At 40.0% G+C, this 13,935-nt stretch overlaps 1 protein-coding gene across 1 annotated transcript in view; it reads right to left on the bottom strand.

Moving 5' to 3' along the window:
- Positions 1-4,884: 4,884 nt before the first annotated feature.
- Positions 4,885-13,935, bottom strand: part of myt1la (myelin transcription factor 1-like, a) — a gene marked incomplete at both ends in the record, with an annotated part of 50,710 nt that continues 41,659 nt past the window's right edge. Inside the window, 8 exons of the mRNA XM_083934538.1 lie at positions 4,885-5,025; positions 6,620-6,682; positions 8,316-8,459; positions 9,814-9,917; positions 10,002-10,093; positions 10,356-10,577; positions 11,960-12,043; positions 13,005-13,067. Coding sequence (XP_083790664.1) covers positions 4,885-5,025; positions 6,620-6,682; positions 8,316-8,459; positions 9,814-9,917; positions 10,002-10,093; positions 10,356-10,577; positions 11,960-12,043; positions 13,005-13,067 — 913 coding nt within the window. The remainder of the gene's footprint in view (positions 5,026-6,619; positions 6,683-8,315; positions 8,460-9,813; positions 9,918-10,001; positions 10,094-10,355; positions 10,578-11,959; positions 12,044-13,004; positions 13,068-13,935) is intronic.

The raw sequence follows: 13,935 nt of genomic DNA, 5'->3' as shown, positions 1-13,935 counted from the left end.
AATGCTCGAAGCAAAGCCTCGTGGGAAATGGGAACTGCGTATCGTTCCAATGATCGCTCCGCGTTTATCCAGTGAACGAATGGGGATGAATGGCGGCTGTCAGACAGAGAAAGTGGCAAGGTTGGAGTGGCAGATTTTCTTACAGTGGAAAAGGAATCGGATTTTCTCAGTTCCACCTGATGGAGGGCAAGAAGAGAAAGGAGAAAGGAGGTGCTGAAAAGGCCAGAATGAAGAGGAAGCAGATGCTGGAGGAGAGTGCATCAAAGTGGACAAAAATCACAGATTTATTCCGAAACAACCAGGCGTCAACTAGTGCTGCAGGTGAGTTCACAGGGAAACGGTTAGCTCAAGCTTTGACATTGTTGAGAATTAGCAAAACATGTCAGCTGAGTTCTTCATAGTTCCTCCTCAGTGGAGTGGGGCGGTGTTTGAGTTTTACACACACACACACAGACCCGCACGCACGCACACACACACACACGCAGAGACACTCCCCTGTCCTGGTGGAGGGGATGGGTTGGGCCCGTTGTGGGCGGGTGCAGTCAGAATTGGTGGATCTTTGTGTCCCACTCCGCTCCTGTGTGTCAGTGCACTCAGATGTTTTACTTAAGTCAAAATAGCAATACCACAGTGTAAAAATAACCTGTTACAAGTTAAAGCCCTAAATTGCCTTGCCTTACTCAAGCAAGAGTACAAAAGTATAAGTTCTAAAATATTTATTCTATAGATTTTTTTTTACCAAATATGCAGAATTGGCCTTTCCCCAACAATATCTGTTCATCACTTTAATGTTGCAACTAAGGTGGGGCTCATTCTTTTTAACTACTTTATATACTCCTGTGTAGGTTAACCTTTAATCCTTAAACCTTTAATCCTAATTCATCAGTTGATTTATATTTTGTATTATTCTGAATCTGCAAAGTACCCACATTTATAAGTCAAAAGTACCGTATATGCCTCCAAAGTGCAGTGGAGTAGAAAAAGGACATACTCAAGTTAAAGTACCTAAAATTAAACTTATTTGTGAAAATGTATTTAGTAACATTCCACCACTGTCATCACCACCCAGCCCATTTTACTGTGATGGATTATTTACCTGCAGCAGGTTGTTATGCTCCACGAGTTGATTTTAATGAATCAAATCTATCTCCTGCCTCCAATGAAGAAAAAACACAACTGTCGATAATAAAACACTAGTGCGGTCCATTAAATAGATGTATTATAGTCACTGTTTATTATCAACGTTCCTAAATATCACCTTCCGTACCAAAACAAGAACGGGTCGTAATCAGTGTTGCAACACAAGATTTATTCAGAGCAAGAGATGCCAACACCAGCATGATAAAAATTGTACAAACGTCACAAGTCAAATGAAAATATCACGTCGTGTATCTCGTGACCTTAAACATACAGCAAAAATATCAACAAAACCCATGCCATGTGGTAAGAAAACTGCTGTGGAAAGTTTGCGAGTAACACAGAAAAAGGGGTAAAAGGAGAGAAAATGAATGTTGTATAAAAACCCCTTATTAATGCACTGCTAGAAAGAAATTGTAACGTTTTCATAAACTGATGATTTCACAAATATTCATATGGATTTCTTTTGCATTCTAGCATGTCACATGTTAGTGTTGAGATTCTCTTATGTAAATAGTTACAGTTTAGCTTTTACATCTGATATTACAATATCTAGTCTATTGACTGTCTTTAAGTGGCAGAATTGTGCTTTAACTCCCATTTTCCTTTTGTTATCAGTAAGAATAACTGACTACATAAAAAATACAAGCTGTCAGTCTATCTAAATGCAGTAGTTTACTGGCAGGAAGCTGCAGACACAAAGCTTTGGACAGAGATGTGAAGTCAGGGAATGAGGCTTTGCAGTAAAAGTCCAAAGAAGAAGCATCTTTCAAGGAAAACTCCCCCCCCTGTGAGCAATTTGGTGCTTTCCTTTCCTGTGGTGAACCGGACTGAAAACAAATGTTTCAGTCAGCTAAAAAATATCAAACATCACATTTTAGGGATCCTCCGAGTCACAAATTAAATGTATGATTTAGTTGAAGTTACAGATGGATGATTATCCCCTTAAATCTATATACTTCTAATCACTTCATATATTTGAAAAGTTTGAGGTAACTAATTTAAAGAGTCTAAAATAATGTATTATTTAGTGCAACACTGATTCCATTCTGTGTTGCATTCTGGGAAATAGAAGAGGCAGACTGAGATGTGACACTGAACCAGATTGATCATTTTGAGAAACTGGTGCTGTGTCCGTTCAGAGTACGCCAATTACATGGCCCCCAACATCGCTGTGTGCAGCATACTGGAGAACCAGTATCTACACGTCCACCAAATGTGGTTACAATAGTACAAGGCGTTCTCATATTAACCAATGCAACGATGCATTCATGTTCACTTTTTTTTTTTCATTTGCAGCAATATGTTTTTTTTTAAGCATTAAAGTGTAATTCCAGTGCAAAACCCTCCTGTGGTCTTTTTGCGGCATGAATATATATTAAATAAGCCATCGAGACGTTTTTTTTTCCGTTGATCAACTATTAACGGAGAAATTGAGGAGAGATGCTAACAGCCGGACGTGGCTAGCACTGATTAGCTTGGGTCAGTTTGTTGTACGCATTAAAATGTTTTTTTTAACCACTATTATTAACTTAGATTTATTTTATTATTAAGTTATATTTCAACAAACCTGCCACAAACCACAAAGTGTAGGCGTTATCAATGGGCTCCTTCCTTTTGGATTGACTTTGCTAATCGACTTGAATGGCCTTTACTATGAGAGGAGCTGGTACAGGGGCCAGTTGGTAAGTCTTTAAAAACACTCTTTTAATAAACTCTGGGTTCACTAACTACGTTGCTGGTGCTTTGTTTTGTGTGTAGGGACTCTTCTCATGCTACTGCAGAGGTTTGGTGTTATTTTGAGCAGTATTAGTGGTTAAAAAAGCTGTTTTAATGCGTTCAGCACACTGCCCCGAGCTAATCAGTGTTAGCCATGTCTGGCTGTTAGCGTCTCTCTGCGATTTCTCCTTTCTCCCAACCAAAAACCGGTCTTGATGGCTTATTTAATGTATTTTCATGGTCTTGCACTGGAATTACACCTGAAGAAAAAACTGAAGGTTTCAGTAACGTTTCCGACAGGAGCTTATCAGTGTGGTTCAGCACAGTCTTTGTAAATGGATTTAAAATATACTGGAGTGGATGAGGTTAACAATTTAAGGGGACCACAGGGGGAGTTTCCCTTTAAATGACAAATCAACTCAGTGAAATTTGTTCCAGGCTGCTTTCAAACAGGTATCACCAGCACAACGTCTTGTCGAAGTCACAGTTTCCACTAACTCGCTGTACAGTTTTTGCTTCATTTACCACGTGATAATACTTTGACATACTCCAATAAAGTGCATGCATGATCGACGGTTCAGAAAACATATTCCATCAGTACTGTGATTTCAGACTGAATGTCCATCGTAAGGCCGATTCAGATCAAATACTCAGTCGGTAAATTCAGCGCACAGACGGCGCGTTACGACTGCTGGCTCTAGTTTTTATTCATCTTTTCAATAACAATCAAAGATAATTTAAATAAGAAAAGGTGCTGCTTGGTCATCATGTCGTCTGGCATCATGTCCCATTGTGGCTCACACAATAAGATGCACGATTGGAAAGACATTTTCTACAGAACGAGTGCAATATACAATGACGGATGGGGACGTTTGACCCTGTAAGTCCAGTGGAGCCGTCAGCCTTTAGAAAGAAAAATCATATCTACAAATCCTTTCCCCCTGCCAAGTGCCTCTTAAATCGACAATAAAAACATCAAAACATGGAAACAAAGGTGTCCCTGTGCAAAGTCGAACATGACAGAACCAAAGTCCTTTCACCCGCGTCAGATTCCTAAAACATGATTGTAGTAAAAGGTTTATACAAAACGCAATACATTTATAGTTAGTAAAAAGATCTATCATTTCTTTGCTAGTTTTATTCATAAGAAATTGCATATACCCAAACACTTTTTTCATATAGATTGCATCCCATATCTAAACAAATGATTTAATATTATCATACCAATATTGCTGACACGTTATCCTATTAGCTAGTTCAAGGTTGATGATTAAAAGAATTCAGAATGGCAGATTGTCTCCTACATTTTCTGTAGCCATTGGTCTTTCCGCTTCTTCTCCCGAAAAAAACCCCAAAGAAAAACGACAGAACAGGACAGTTTGAAACCAAACAACGCCGAAGGGGATGATGGGATTTGCACCAGTAAGTTTCCGTGTCATGATGTTTGAAATCTTCTTGCTTATAGCATTGGTTCTTCTTGTAATTTTTGCTTAAGATTTACATTAATATTAGTGTCGTCCACTTTCAAACATTACAAAAATGAATGGTTTACATCCATTAAACAACCTTTCAGCTTTACAGCTCGTGAAAAAAAAGCCTTTCGAAAATGATTGCTCTTCAGGACCCCTCGTCGCTCTGCTCCCCGTTAAACCCGTGACGCCCAGTTTTTTGATGTATCGCATTAAAATAAGAAATGATTCAAGCTTACAATAAATAAATAAATACATACATATACACTAGAATGTGCATACATTAGCAGCTATAAACAGTACATCACATTATATTGGGTCATATGAAAATGTACAAAACGTGAGTGTTCGTTTTAAACGCTGTTCATTTGTTTTTCAAAGCAAGGCAACAACAATCGAAAGAATAAAAAAAAAAGACCCATGGAGTTGAGAGCATAACAGCAGAAGAGTTAAAATAACTATGGTAGATTACAGCAGCAAAAAACAACCCATACCCCGCTTTTTTTTACTTTTTTTTGTTGTTTTTGCTTTGCATTTGTTATTTTGGCCTCAGTCAAGGCTAGACCTGGATACCCTGAACGGCCTGTTTGATGTTCTCCAGCAGCGCCTTGTTCTCCGGGCTCTGGTACTGGTCCTGGTGCGTGTACATGTCTGTCAATGTACTCACATAAGTGTCAAAGTTCTGTTCATTCATTGGCTCCTGTGAGGGGAAAGAAACCCATGATGAAACAAACAAAATGAGAGGGGTTAGAGTCAATCAGTATATTTTCTGTAAAATGGGGGAAACGTTCGGAAGACAAGCGGGCAACAAGGGAGGAAAAGGAACACCATCAGGGAAGCATGGCTCGCTTACACAAACTCACTGAAACACTATTTATTACATTTTAATATTACGATTAATATCTATACTTCAGCCTGTGAAGGTCTATGCAACTCCAAACAACGCAAAAACCAGGAGAGGGATGGTTAGCTGGTGGATGGATGGAAGGTTAATGGTTAGCATATGGAGAAAAAATCAGGATGTTAAAAACTAATGGGAGGTTAATGGGCAGATGAAGGAGACACAACTGGTAGTTTAACTTAGGTTAGCCGACTGGGAGGTTTCGATATTTCTCAGAGCTAGAGGAAGAATCTTTGGCTCCAAAAATAGTCTTATTGGTTGAGTTTTGGACTAGTTTTACATGTGGAGTCCCACAAGGATGGATTTCTGGGCCCGGTTCTTTTTAGTCTGTATATGCGTTCTCAGTCCAGTATCCCTAGAAATTACACCTGTAGCATCTATTATCTTACAATTTAGTCCAATGTAGATGTTCATTGCCAATACAGGAAGTAGAGTGCCGTATGCCAAGTTCCCACAACAAGAATTTGAAAGTGTTCAGTTTGCTGTACTGTTCAGACAACTTGCTGTCTTGGGTCAGGTGTCTTGAAGTTTTCACTCGACCAGCACTGACTGGTGTCAAGGAGTCACAAACTACACGATCTTTCACCAGGAGGAATCCTCAATGTGTGTCTACGCTCTCCAAACTGGAGCAGTTGCTCTGATATCTAATATTGCAATGTGTTTGAAACCAACACTCAAGGCTGCTTTGGGCGTCGGTATCAAAGAGTCTGAGTCTCTTTTGAAAGTTCACACATCAAGCTTGAGCACTGATCGGCGAGAACCAGCAACCAGCAACCAGCATCCAATCTGGGGCTTTTGCTAGGAAGTGGGAACCTGGCATTAGGTGTAAAGTAAGCATGAGGAGCACGGACTGGGGGATGGGCGTGAATCACATTGTATTTGGAATGACTCTTTTGTGCGATCAACTGTGGTTTAACTCAACCAATCAGATTATTTCTGATTCCAGGTTTGTGGATCTTAAACTACTATCAGCATAGCTATGGCTTGAGCTATAGATTCATATTTCCTGTCAGTTGCTAAATCAATTTTTCGTGTCTTGTTTTTATATATTTAAATAATTGTATTTAATGTGTGTGAGTTTGACGATTATTTTTGATTTCAGCATTTCAACGCTGGTAGAGGTAACAAATCAAAGGTCAGTTCCTGACTCCTGATTCATTTTAAAGACAGTTTTAGCCTCTTAAAGAGGATTTATGTATCAGAAAAATCTGATGTTTTTTTATCTGGAATTAGCTACTGTTCCTAAAATGACTGAATTACACTTGTGTATACTGCAGTAAAGATGGATAGTTGTGATGTGCGGACGCCACAGTGGGCTAAAGGAGCTATAGGAAGGGGGGATGACAGTGCAGAAGAGAAGCATAATTGGATAAAGGATAAATGGATCTCTTACTCTGGGAGGCATCTGTAAACAGCAGTTATGCTTTACTGGGGCCTCTTTCTGTGGCAGCGGTTTCTACAGGAGAGGGTGTACAGAGAAGTCTATTAGCCCGCTAGACACAAGGCTTCATAAGCTACACCGAGAAAAAGACACACAACTTCCGCCTGAGGAAGTCACTTCTCTTCCAACTCCGTTCACACTGCAGCTGAAAGTTTACCCAATAATGATTCAATAAAATAAAATAAAAAATGAAAATATCTTTGAGCTCTTAAACCAAAATGTCTGTGTACAGTGTAGATTAATTTGATATTTTTCTGGAAACAAGAAGGGGATATTCTTCAGAAATGTCCACTCTGTCCACACAAATCATCTCATTTGAGGAAAATTATATGACTATCTGAAAACGTGCTATAACTATGTATTTTTAAAAATCAAAATGAGTGTTAATGCGCAGGATTTAGAGCTTGTTTCAGTAGGAGAAACATTTAAAATCTTGTTAAGACGGACATGCTTCTTGCAGCGTGCTATGTGGAAATCCCACACATGAATGGGAGGACAGGAAGCTCAAGAGTCCAGTTATCAAACAACTCAAGTTCATACTGCTTAAAGAGAGATTATCCAATTAGCATCAGTCTTCTTTCTACACTGAGACAACATGACGTCAAAACCGCGATGAGCACTTCAATCAAACTGAAAAAGAGACGGGGCCGTTTCTTTATGTGAAACTCTGTGAGGCGCTGTAAAAGCACATAAGAAGCACAGCATGGACTGCTGGGAAAAAAGAAGGTGGTGAACAGAAAGAAGCAGATGAGGAAAAAACCTGAGTGTCGCTACAGAAAAGGCTGGACCTCCCCTGGATTGAAATCATGAGCAGATGAGATCAGATATCTTACTGTCCAACACAGAGATTTGAATACTTAACATAAAGCAGTAAATACATTGAGCCCGTCAAGTATGAAACAGACATCTGACAGAAGCTCCGATCTCTATTGGGTAATTCTCACAAAAACCTGGTTCCAGAGATTTCAAACATGATATCGTGTAAATACACAAAACAAAATGAACATTTATTTTAAGTTCAATATTCTGCAGAAGGTCTCAGTCTTTGAAAAGATGTATCTATTATTTAGCACTTGAAAATCTATTTCCTTCAATGCAAGAGCAAAATAATCTGAAACGTTTCAAGATGCAACAATTATCTATTGACAATTCTAAAAGTATTTACTTTTCAGAAATTGATCTGGCAGTTCTGCACACTTTTTTTTTTTTTTACAAAATTGCCTTTTAAAAACAATAAGATTAAGCACAGACTTCTGTTCAACTCATCCCTTCATTATGTACAACAACTAGTTCGCTCAGATCCCCATAATATTTCCTCCAAAAATTGTCAAATTGCTCAGATTTAGATTAGAACTACCACCAAAAGAAACCAACTTTATTCAAATACATTAACGAGGAATATGCTTCTATTCTGCTACAGACTATCGACTATCGTAAGAATAATCAACAAGCTCTTATTGTGTAGGGAGGTTATTGACTGATTACCTACCAAAACAAAACTTGATGATTTTTCCATTTGATCTTTAATTTTGAGAGTATTTATAGAGCAAGTGAGATACATGCAGTGTTGAAATCATTAACATTAATCTAAGGCGAAGATGATGACGTCTTAACAAATATCCACCTAAACAGTGGACGTATCTCTTACCATGTGTGGAAGCTGGATGTTTGCTAAGCTGTTGATGAGCGACTGGCTGAGGTTGGCCAGCTCGTGCAGCAGCGAGTCGTTCTGCTGCTCGATCACCTTGTTCTCCTCCTCGATGGACTTGAGGTTGGTCTCCATGGTGGTGATCTGCCAGACCAGGAAATCAGTTTATCAGCAGCAGTTACTTATTTGGGGGGTGGAATTTTATCATGTTAAGTTTCCTTTCATGTAACAAACATTTTTTGATAATCTGATATACTTTATTGTCTCAGTACTCGCGCTTTTAGGATTAATGTATTTCTTTTAGTTTAGATTCAGATCAACTTTATTATAGCACACAGGACACCAAGGAAAAAAGCTACAGGGATGAGGGAGGGCTTTAAAAAAATTGCTTTGTGTATAAATATGGGCTATGTATGTATGTCTGAAATAAATCCATTAAATTAAAAAAACAAGATAATTCTGGTCCAGTGCTCCAGACACCAATCGACAGTAAAAACAAACACAAAAGACACAACGTTAATGTTTTTTTTTCCCCTTGCTTATCACCAGGGGAAGGTTGGCTGGTTAACCTGGGACTGGTTGTTTTTTGAGTCAGTGTGCAGGCATTACTCTTTTCATCCTAAAATAAATATGTTTTGCACTGTATGGTCCAGTAAATGACTAGTAAATTATACAAATAATGACTCATAAAAGTTGTGTGTTGCACTGCTAATTTAATTGCATCGTACTAACCAACTTATGCTCTGAGATTCTATGTAGAAAACATGCTGTTTTCATTTACTAATATATAATATAATTTGCTTCTACATCTTCACCGATTAAAAGCGTACCCAGAAAGGGTAAGATTTTGGTTTAAATGCTGCTCACCCATTTTTTTAAATAGCAAAGTAGAAGCACTTAGTCTTAAAGTAATAATTTGGAAGATTTCCATTTAAATAAACTAAATTTGCAGTATTTCCTGGGAAAAAGCACAAACAATGCACACTTTGATGCGTTTTCCATCACCCAGCAGGAGTTATTCCTTCTCAAGACAACATGGAGGAAATCATTGAAAACTGGCAGCAGATAAAAAAGGTAGATGTCTTACTCAAAGATACTACACAATATAATAAAGGGAGATTAGGACTGAAGAATGTCTCTAACATGCACCTGTTTTGTTTGAAATAAAGGTCTAATTCTTCCTGCAGTTGAGATAAATCATTTGAGAATTTATAGCAAGCTGGTTTTCTAATTTTGCAAAATCTTCCATGTAAAAGGTTGCATCATCTGCAAAATGTTCTTTAAACCAACAGAGTCTCCCTGTCTCTCTCATTGTACTGTCGTGAAATCACTTCCTATCTGAGTGTGTCTAAAAGTTTGAAATGTTCCACACATATCGATGTGTAATATTTAATATAAACCCTTAGTACTGGGAATAATTACTAGTATAATAGTACAGTAGTAGAAAAGTATAATAATGCATTTATTCTTCAGTAAACACATTCAGGAGTCGTCTTACTTGTGTCCTCAGTTTTATCATGTCAGACTCCACTTGAGTGTTGGACTCATTCAGATCTTTGATTTCTTCATCCAGCTGTTTGATTTCTTCATCATTTTCGATGCCTGACACAAAAAAACCCAACAACATTAGATTAGATTATGAGAAGTTTCTTTCCCCTGTGTTTTTGGTTAGGGTTCGGCTCTTACCTTTGCTAGCTCTTTGCTTGATTGTCAGCATCTCCACGCCGCTCATCCTGGCTTTCTTCATGGCCGAGGTGGCACGGGGACAACCGGAGAGACTGGAATAAAACAAACACACACATTGACGAAAGCTTGACTGTGATGGATTCTCAAACTGCTGCAAATTCATTAGTCTTTGCTAGCTGATATTAATTTTAATAACACAGTGTAACCAATGGCAAACTGAGGAAGGAAATCAATCAACATGTATTATGATCTTGCAAAATGGTCATCGGGATAAGCATCATAGGGCTGAGTAAAGCTTTCCATGAAAAATAACAAAAGAACTGTTGAAACAGAATGACACAGAGCCACGCCCACCTCCGATGGGTCAGGAAGCTCCCGCTGACATGTCCCGAGCCGTCGCAGCCTGGGGTCGGGCAGCTCATGCCGTCTGTCTTGCCGGATTTCCAGACAAACTGCGAGCCGTTAACGTAGCTGTCCTTCTGCCTCTTTGCGGCCAAGGGGCAGCCTGACGCGCTGCGGTGGGAGGCGTACTTCCCCGTCACATGTCCCTGTCCATCGCAGCCTGGAACCGGACACCTGAGGTTGAGATAGCATTTAAGTGTCTTTGTTTGGTTTTTCTAACTAGCACAAAGAGCTTTCAAAACTCCTTCCCACAATGGTGCGTTCAGGATAAGATTTATCAGCTCAAGTCTTCTTAGCTCAAGTAATACAATACTAGTTGTCTAAAAGTTAGCTAAATGTTGGCTATGATGTGTTATCTGTCTGTAGCAAGTTTCAAGTCCCTGCAGACTCTTAATGTGAATGAACTGAAAGCCATGGCTGTCTGAGAGGAAGGATATAAATAAAAAAACTGATGGATGTTTTGGAAAATGTTTTACCAAAACTTGACGGCTATGCAAGGTGTAGTTGTTTAGCTAAAACGTGAAAAAACACTGGCGCGGCTCTTTAAAAAGCATATGTTCAGGACGGATGGAGGCAGGGCGGACTCACAGAGTTACCTACAACCCCCACCCCCCCACCCCCACACACACACACACACACACAAGCACACACTATCGCACACCAGTGCAGCGATGAGCAGGAGAAACACCGCTCTCTCTGCAGATGACACCTCCTCAACTTCCAGACAGCCTGCTCTGCCTCCTGCATCCCAAAACGCCCTTCGCAGTGACATATGTGCTGATTAGGATGAGCGGAGCGTTGGCGGTTAGCTCCCTAGCCAGCCTCAGGTTAAGCTTAATTATGAATCCCCTGTTACCGATGATGGTGGATGGAACAGAGGTGGCGGCAGTAACAGCTGGCTGCAGACTGGCAGCGGCTGAACTTATTATTCACAAGGTCATATTGGCTTAACATTATGGCTCTACTTTAAGGAAAATGTCAAACGCCCGCTCGTGCTAACCTTTAGTGGACTTGGCCTGCTGGGAGCGGGAGGTGAAGTGGAGGACTGACCGCAGCTCCTCTCTAAAATATCTTTTCCTAAAGTTAGAAAGGTCGGCACACACCGGCAGCATTTTAAGAGAGAGAAGACGGATGAATCTGTCAACAGCATGGCAGACAGAGAGCCTTCACTGTAACGTGGCTTTGTGTGTAAATAGGCAACTGTTTGCTAAAATATCTGTTAATAGTGCTTTAAACTTTGCTCTGAAATAATTTCATCAATATCCTAAAATGAATGGTTACCTTCGTTCTATTTCTCCTTGTTCTCTCGCCAAAGACTGCTCAGGTTTAATAGTTTTATTTTGATCTTGGACTGCGATACTTCACGTTTCGGTTGGGAAACACAACACTGTGACGGGTGGTTTATGGTTGTCTTTAATGACATAGAGGTGAGGAGGTCATTTGAGAGCATCATTTACTAAATTGAAGGAATGAAATGAGCATATTACTAATAAGAGGGTGAGATTTCCGATAATTCCCCTCCTGAAACTTCTATCAAAGCTCTACGGAAACCTTACTTGATTGGTTCCTGGTCGTCCTTGTCCTCTTTGCTGTGGAGGATTTTGATGCCGCTCTTCTTGGCTCTTGGACAACCGGACAGACTGCAGGACAGAAGACAGATGTATGAAGACACGTGCAAGTACTGTATTTGTTGGTTGTAGCAACAACAGTAGGGCTATCACAATCAAACAGAAAAGCAAACTGTAGGGGATGGCAAGCAACCACCACAACCGTTATGGTCACGTTTTTTTTACCTTCTAGGCCATTCCTGTTTTCCATTTTGATGCATGTGTATTGAATGTTGAATAAATTAATGATGAAGAAGTAAAGAGTGTATTTTTCACCACCAAGGCACAATTACCAAGTACTTTGATCGACCTACCCGCCACGGTGGTGGAGACAAAAAAAGGGAGCAATTAAACTACTGAATCACTTAAAAAGCAGCGAGGATAAGGACTCAGGTTCAGGTTCGTTTTTTTCCTCATTCCAGTGATCGCCACATCCTGGTAGGGTGTTGAGTGAGTTTTTTTTCACAGAGCCTACAACGGTGAAGCAATGCCAACAAACAGCTCTCCCTTTGTTACTGTAGTAGCTGACTAGGAACCCACAGGTCCGCCATTTAATGTGTAGTTGCCATAGTGCAACAGACTTGTTGAATAACCTCAGCACTTGTTTCAGGATGGAACTTGCCCTTATCCGGCTGTTAAGACGTGACGTAACAATCTTTCAAAATATGATTTTCGGGTCTTGTATTTCACCAACGCCGCAGTGCCAAGTTTCCTGTTGTTTGAACAGATCTGAGTTTTTAAAAAACAACGTAATTGTCATTTTACCTCTTATCGTTGAAAAAAAGATTTCTAACTGATGAAAGAGGCGATCATACATGTAGTCAACGGAGTGTTTGGACCCAGAAATCGTAATTTAAGAGGGCGTTACATCAGACTTAACAGCCGGATAGCGCATATCATAATGTTGAGCTACCCTAATCATCCCAAGAGAAGCTCCTTCACCGCAACAGCCCTAGACTGCAGCCGGTTGTAGTCTGAAGCTCGGTTACTGTACCTCCTGTGAGAGGCGTAGTTCCCAGTGATGTGTCCAGATCCATCACAGCCGGGGGTCGGACACCTGAGGAACAAAAACAAGGGTTAAACAGGCTTTACCATGAACTTGACCTCCGTTTGGACTCCATCTGAACCTCCAAACTGCTCAGACTATGATTGCAGTTGAATAGTGAACAAAATTACCATCATGTCTTTACCTTACCACTTTTCCTTGAAACCAATGGGAAACGGCATGAGGTCAAGGAAATATGGGAAGGGAAACAGAGAGAGACTATAGAGGAACTTTCTGAAAACAGCCTCCTAAAAGAGAATTTTAAATGCTTCACCCTGTGGGTTCTTAGGGAGCATTTTGACTAGAGGCATCGACAACGCTACGGGGCGCTCTGCTCAACTCAACTGGCCACTTGATGGAACTGGCTGTTTCCAAAATAGGAGACGTACCCTACCGTGGAATTAACCTTATTAGATAATTGCTCTGCCATTTTAGGCAAGAGACAGTCAATGCCACTGCTGAATGATGTTTTATTTTAAAGCCATCCACATAGTGCTGCCTGGACTCATTTCCAAAAAGGTGAGGTCTAGCCAACAAAATGGTTGTCACATGGATATGGTTGGTCCTATTCTCCCTCCTGTCAACTCACATTTAGCCCCATGAATCCGAATCAGCATGATTGGATGAAAAGAAACGTTACTTTCACGCAAGATATGGGTATCGTTTATTTTCGTGACTGGCCAAATGGTGCGTCTCTTTAAATGTTGTTGCGGCAAGGAATGTTGCAACAGCATTATCTCCCTTACTTTGGTTAAGGACGGTCCAGAGTAACTATACTAAAGGAGATAAGAAAAGAAACATTGAAGCACCTTTTCTTAGCATTTTAAACTCCACCAGCTCTTATCATGGCTGTCTCTTTGATACTTCTGGGTCATTTCAC

The sequence above is a fragment of the Echiichthys vipera genome (assembly GCF_963691815.1).
Source record: "Echiichthys vipera genome assembly, chromosome: 19".
Taxonomy (NCBI): Eukaryota; Metazoa; Chordata; class Actinopteri; order Perciformes; family Trachinidae; genus Echiichthys; species Echiichthys vipera.
Note: the sequence above shows the minus strand (reverse complement) of the source record. Positions and strands in the feature narration are given on the sequence as shown.